Source organism: Pygoscelis adeliae, unplaced genomic scaffold (assembly GCF_000699105.1).
Source record: "Pygoscelis adeliae isolate BGI_AS28 unplaced genomic scaffold, ASM69910v1 Scaffold218, whole genome shotgun sequence".
Taxonomy (NCBI): Eukaryota; Metazoa; Chordata; class Aves; order Sphenisciformes; family Spheniscidae; genus Pygoscelis; species Pygoscelis adeliae.
In genome coordinates, this window is record NW_008825433.1 from 2,038,971 (window position 1) to 2,045,847 (window position 6,877).

Below are 6,877 nucleotides of genomic sequence, written 5' to 3' on the forward strand. Positions count from 1 at the left end.
TGGTTAAACATTGGAACAGGCTGTCCAGGGAAGTGGTTGAGTCACCATCCCTGGAGGTATTTAAAAGACGGGTAGATGAGGCGCTTAGGGACATGGTTTAGTGGGCATGGTGGTGTTGGGTTGACGGTTGGACTCGATGATCTTGGAGGTCTCTTCCAACCTTAATGATTCTATGATTCTATGATTCTATGAACATAAATTTCACCAACAGAATCCTGTAGCCCAACCAACCCACCAAAATATGGATTGTTTCCCTCTTAAGTGGAATCCATAGAATATGCTTTTTTATACAATGAGGAAATCTGTTCAAAGATTAAAGGTACAAGAATTAAACTTCTGTCTTAAGGCTAAATATAGCACATACTGTTAGAGCGCCTTGCTGCTTTAGCTTCTCAAACGCTTGTTTTGCAGCAGCTTGTTTTGCAGTAGCTAGAGAAGCTCCAGTGCCAATTCCATACACAAAACCACTAATTGTACAGCTACAGGAAAACCTGTAAAATACAACAGGGAATAAAGTCTTATATACCATATGACAAGTCTTAATTTAATGATTTTAAACACTACAGTCAACTGACATTATAGAGTGGAGATCTGAAATATACATCTTCAGGACAGTCTTTGCAATATATATTTAATCTAATTAATAAAGGTAGGTAACTAATTTGACATGCCTTTAAGATAACCAATTTTCAGAGAGTGAATATTTAGCACTTTTTAAGGTTGAACTCCTCAAAGCGTCATATCATATGCACCCACAATTAGAAATTATCTGCAGTTTAGGTTTTAAAATGGCTGATTTTGCAGGGGAAGAGAGGAGGAGTTTTCCAGCAGATATTGTCAAGAGTGTTAAAATATGTAGATATTCTTTATCATCCCTCAGCTATCATTAGCTGGAACGTTTCTACAACTCACTGACTGCAATACATACAGAAGGGGACACAAACAAGCTCTCCCTGGTACTTGGTTCCTAGAGGTCTCCAAAATACATGCCGAGAGGTCCACAAAGGTGCCAGAGCTACAACCAAGTAACTGACAATTTGTCAACACTGACTACAATTTTATCATCATGCCACCTCTTCTCCCAGCTAAACAAATTCAGTCCTCTTAGCCTCTCCTCCAATGCCATATCCTCCAACTCCTTAACCACCTTGATGGCCCTCCACTGGGTTTTCTCCAGACTACCTCCAAATTTTTATTGTATTTCTGAAGATTTATCTAACACTACTCAGGGTAACTAATGGTAGCATTAGTAAACACAAAGAAGCATTAAAAGCAAGTACGAAGACAAAGTACATCTTACATGGGAGCATGGGCATCTCCCGTACGTTTGGCAGGATAATCAACTATTAGCAACGCCTTTTGTGAATACATATTTAGTAGGCTGACATAGTCGCTGGCTGGTACAGATGCTAAGGTCACTGGAGTTGTCGTTAATTTTGTAGCTTGCATATTTGAAGGACTCTCTGGCTATAAAACAAATGAAATAGGTAACTTAAAAACTTAAGCTTAATAAATAGATTAAGATAAACAGTGCACGAGATCTAATATAGCTGCAAGGTTTGTCAGCATCTCAACATATTTTTAAGAAATCCCAAGTTTGCATTAACAGAGTCCCTTGTGGCAAAGGACAGCCATCCCAACCCAGAATTATTACATTTTGAATTTCCAAAGAAATGTAAATTCAGTTTTCCAAGTATCGCACCAATGTCTTTAACAACCTATCACCATGTCTCCTCCCACCTCTTTTAAGAAAAGACAGGGAACGAGCTGTGAAATCTCATTAAAAAAAAGCAAATGCTGCCTTCTGAATTTTCTCACAGCCTGACCAGAGCCAAGAAAAGGGATGGCAGCAGGATGCTACTGATGCTGCCATTAGCAAGGGCTGCAAATGCGCCTGTGCATGTACAAGAGGGGAAAGCAGGACTTTTCAGCTCTCTCATGATTAGGCAGCATTAATAATATATTAACAAACATGCAGCAATTGTGTGAAAGTAATGATGGTGACACAGTAAAAAGCATATGGAAACAGGTAAGAAAAGATTTCACTTGAAAGGTGCTAAGCTGCATTCAGAATAAAAAAAAAAAAAAAAAAAGAATGGCTACCCCAAAACTCGTGGCAGAAAACAAAGGAACAAAATTAATTCAAACCTAAAGTAAATCAAGGAAGGATAAAGAACATAGAACCATAAAGAATATAATGACAAGGAAACAAAGATGAATCAGATCAAGTGAAAGTAAGCAATTTTATGAGCAGAGTGGCAACAGACACACTGAACAATGCCCTGCAAATGTTTTGGGGATACTGAATTACTGAACAGTTGTCAAGACGAAAAAGGAACACTGTCCACTCTGGATATACTAGCTTAACAAAGGCAAATACGTTTCCTCACCCTCCTGTAACAGCAGAGGAGGAAACACACTCGATATTACATACCAACCCCGCAGTAGAACAATAAGGAAAATAGCTCAGTGGAAGAAAGTAGAAAAGCACTGAATAAGACAGAGACAACTTAAGTAAATAATTAGAAACTCTTCCAAAATAAAGAAAGCAATGACATTTTATTGACTACTTTTAGAGATTCATCTTCAACCTTTACTAGCAAAAAAAAAAAAAAAAAAAAAAATCCTACAGTTTACTCACCTGTTTCTCAATCATTTCCCAGGTTTTTTTTGCTGCTACTGCTTTTGCTTCTTTCTTATTTTTACCAGTGCCTCTACCGTATTCTACATCGTTTATTTTAACCACAAATGTGAACCTGCAACAAAGGAAACTTTTCTAAAACATTGTTACTATTTGTCTCATATATACTTAATTACCTTCTCAGATTCAACTTTCTTTTTAGTATCTACAAAGCACTGTAAGTTAACTGTGGAGGTATTTAAGTATTCATGTGTTTTTATTATATCTAACTCCTGATTATAATTCTTTAGTAGAAATATTTTTAAATGTTTCCTCCCTAGTCACAAATGCATGTACTTTATTAGTTCTAACAGCATTTTTAAATGCTTAACTGCTTTTTAAAAGCAAAATTACTTAAATCTTTAAAAGCAAAAGAATGCCTAAGGTCAGCATTGTTACAGGCAAGGTTGTGAAGCCCTACCACCAGGACACATCTCAGCACTACAAAACTCTATGGAGAGGAAAGATTAGCTAATCTTGATTTCATGGATCCAGAGATGACATTACACTCACCTTTGACACACTGCTACATACACTATTTAGTAAGTGCAAAAAACGTGCCTGGTGCTTCATGAGACATGAATTTAAAGGCAGTCCCAAAAAACAAAACAGTCCTGCCCTTCCACACTCAGCCACTGATCCCTTCCCCCTCCGTTGCACAACTGTGCACGCACCGCTTCCCACACAGCAACTCCGTGAGTCAGAACAGAGAACTGATGCAGCTCAGGACTGACTGTACTGAGTCTGGCTGGGATGGAGCTAATTTTCTTCATAGCAGCTGGTATAGTGCTATGTTGTGGATTTGGGACTAAAACAGTGTTGATAACACAACAGTGTTTTACCTATTGCTGAGCAGTGTTTGCACAGCATCAAAGCCTTTTCTTTTTCCCCACTCTGGCCTCCCAGCAAGTAGGCTGGGGGCGTGTGAGAAGCTGGGAAGGGACACAACCAGGGCAGCTGGCCAGAGGGATATTCCATGCCATATAGCATCGCGCTCAGCAATAAAAGCTGGGGGGAAGAAGAAGGAAGAGGGCACATTTGGGGTTATAATGTTTGTCTTCCCAAGTAACCCTTATGTGTGATGGAGCCCTGCTTTCCTGGAGACGGCTGAACACCTGCCTGCCCATGGGAAGTAGTGAGTGAATTCCTTGTTTTGCTTTGGTTGCACATACAGCTTTGCTTCACTTATCAAACTGTCTTTATCTCGATCCACAAGTTTTTCTCCCTTTCACCCTTCCGATTCTCTCCCCCATCCCACTGGGGGGGAAGTGAGTGAGTGGCTGGCTGGGGTTTCGCTGCCAGCTGGGGGCAAGCCACCACAGTGACCTAATAACGAATGGTTGGTTTTCAGCCAAATCAGTTCTTCCCCAGATCCGACTTGTCCTGCAGCTGCAAAATCCCTAACATTTCTGCTACTGCCTTTGCACAAAAGGCAACAGAGGAGAAAGCAACAACTAGATTTCTGCTTGTGGCAGCAGCACAGGCTTGCATCAAGTTTAAGTGACCGTTACTATACCCTCAGGGTACGTCTGTACTTCAGATTGCAGCAGAGCATATAGATACTCAAGCTCACAGTCAACAAGATAGATTCACACAAAGAAACAGTCTAGGTATAACACCATGAGTTTCTCTGTGGGACAATTTGTCTCAAATAGTGGAATGACTTCAGGAATTCACTTTTTTCATTATTCCAACTTCACTTTCCGCTTCCCTTTAATGAAATGTTAAGGTGAAAAACAATGCAGATGCAGAATAGTGCTTGCAGTCATTGCGTAATCAAGTCTTAACGAGAGATCTTAAGGAGGTAAACAGTAGGACAAGGCACACCACAGTGTGCCACATACTCTACACATAGGAAACAGCATACAAAAAAAAAGCATGAAAGAAAGATTGTTCTTTGGGAATGGGTTTGTTAGCCAACCCATATCTAAGCGCTGAACACTACACACATTCAGCTATGACTTTGCATCCAAAATCCACCATTTTATTTAAGCATCCCGAGGAAATCTGCAGGCTGAGTCTCCATGACCCATGAGTTAATTATCCGACTGGAGGGTTATCTGAATGACTGTTACATGAATTGGTCCCAAAGGTACAGTCACACTTACTCCAGTCACACTTACTCATCATGGACTCCAAGTTAACAAGCACTGCCCAGACTTGACAGGCTTAGGCAGGACTGGTCTGGTTGTCCACACACTGCGGTCCCAGCCTGCACTGCTCACAGCTGCTCAGGACTGAGCCAGCCTGGGCTTCCTCAACCTTCTTACATTGCATTCAGCACTGACCCTGCCAGGCATTGTAGTGGAAGCAGCTACAGCACCAAAACCAGGACAGGACAGGAGGAGATGACAGGAAGTGTCTCTGCATCATGCCTCAGACAACTGCAGGAGGACTTGTGAGATGGGACACAGCACGGAAGAGCTAGGGAGCCAGCTCAGGACCAGCAGTGGCCAATGCATCCCATTAGCAAGCAGAGCACCGGGAAAGAGCACCACAAGAGCACCGAAGAAGGTTTACAGCACTCATCGCTGTACCAGACACTGTACGTTGTACTCCTTGGAACAGCCTAAGTTATCCAGGATTTTCCTAGATACCACTGTCACACCTCACATCACTTACAGATACAAGAGAATGGGTTGAATTCTATTTGTGAATGTAGCAGAGCACACAGAAAGAAATGAAAAAGTGCAATAAATGGGATAAATGAGTAAATCTGAAATGTGTGTAAATTCTGTTAGTCCCATGCCATCACTTTTGAAGCATGAAGATGTAGCTGTGTGACTACAGCTGTGGCCATTCCTGTGATAAGGGTTACTTTTTTGAATTACGAGCCGCATGGGGAAAAAATAAAGATCACTGATAAACATTTGAGACCTAGATAATACTTATTAATTTATTCTGGGACTATAGTCAGGTCTAAGAATAAGCACAGACAGTGCTGGCTGGCAACATAGAAGATATTAAATTATTAGCGTAAGGCTTGTCTTCGTGCAAACTAGCAAAAATAAAAAAAAAAAGCCCTCGCACAAGGAAACATCCTAGATCTTGAGTATCTATGATCTCTGGCAAGGGAAAAAAATTAGCAAAACACCATATTTGTGTTAAAAAATAAAACATATTCCATCACCTGCAACTGTCTCTAAAAGTAAAAGCAAAACAGCTTAAGCAAAAGACCCTTCTCTTGTAACAGGTGTTCAAAAACTAACTACACATAAAACATGCTGGTACCCAATCAATTAACATACACCCAACCTTTAAGGTTAGAAATTAACAACATAAATCACAAAGAGTTTCTACGCTTTGTAAAACTAAATAAAAATCAAAGCACTTGAGTTAGCATCGATCATAAACTGAAATACTTGCTGCAACCCACCCCACCTCCTGAGAGATTTCACGGCAGATGCATAACATACTTATGATATAGTTACCAGGAACATATTTGCTGTTGCTTTCCAAAAAAGGGCCATCAACTCTGAATTAAGTTTTCTCCTCAAACTCTATGACATGATATCCTCCCCACCCAGCTACCACTCAATTTATGGTTTCGACCAGCTCTCCTGCCACATATACACTTTCAGCACGTTAACTTCTACGACTGCAAGCTTTACCCACTTTGTTCATTGCAGTAAGAGTCCTGATGTTTATTGACGTGCGTAGTGAACTTACTCAGGATCATGAGATGGGCCGGTCATCCCAACATCGGCATAAACCAGCGAAAGTTTCTGCTTTTGACAGTAGCTGTTGATCTTGGCCATACACTCACGCTCCATTCTGACACAATCTCAAAAACGGTTCTGCAAAGCAACATTCAAAGATATGTCTGTGCCTCCAGGCATAGTAGAGACAGGCCCTAATCCTGCTGCGATGAAAAATAGAAAACTGGTGCCAGTAAACTAAAGTTCAAGGAAAACTAGTTCTAATTTCTAAGTCAAGTGGTTGATCTGCAACTGTTTTTGAAGACTCATTGCTTGGAATGACAGATTTAGAAAGCAGAGCAGAGAATTTAGTGACGAGAGGAGATTTCTTAGCAGATTCCTTGGCAGGAAAAGGCTGAATCATTCACCGAATCCTGTGGGGGAAAAAAAAATCAGTAACGCTTCTCCAGACAGAATTAGAATCGATTCCTTCGGAGGGGAGCCAAGAGGCCGTTTAGCATACCCTTTCAAACCGCGGTGACTGCCAGGCTCGGTGACG

General features: G+C 40.8%; 1 protein-coding gene across 1 annotated transcript in view; it reads right to left on the reverse strand.

Moving 5' to 3' along the window:
* EIF2AK2 (eukaryotic translation initiation factor 2-alpha kinase 2) overlaps nucleotides 1-6,674 on the reverse strand; it is a 19,308-nt gene extending 12,634 nt beyond the window's left edge. Inside the window, exons 1-4 of the mRNA XM_009331041.1 lie at nucleotides 6,350-6,674; nucleotides 2,642-2,756; nucleotides 1,301-1,467; nucleotides 365-491 (exon numbers count right to left, since the gene is read on the reverse strand). Of these exons, the coding sequence (XP_009329316.1) occupies nucleotides 365-491; nucleotides 1,301-1,467; nucleotides 2,642-2,756; nucleotides 6,350-6,453 (513 nt within the window). The 5' untranslated portion in view covers nucleotides 6,454-6,674. The remainder of the gene's footprint in view (nucleotides 1-364; nucleotides 492-1,300; nucleotides 1,468-2,641; nucleotides 2,757-6,349) is intronic.
* Nucleotides 6,675-6,877: the final 203 nt, after the last annotated feature.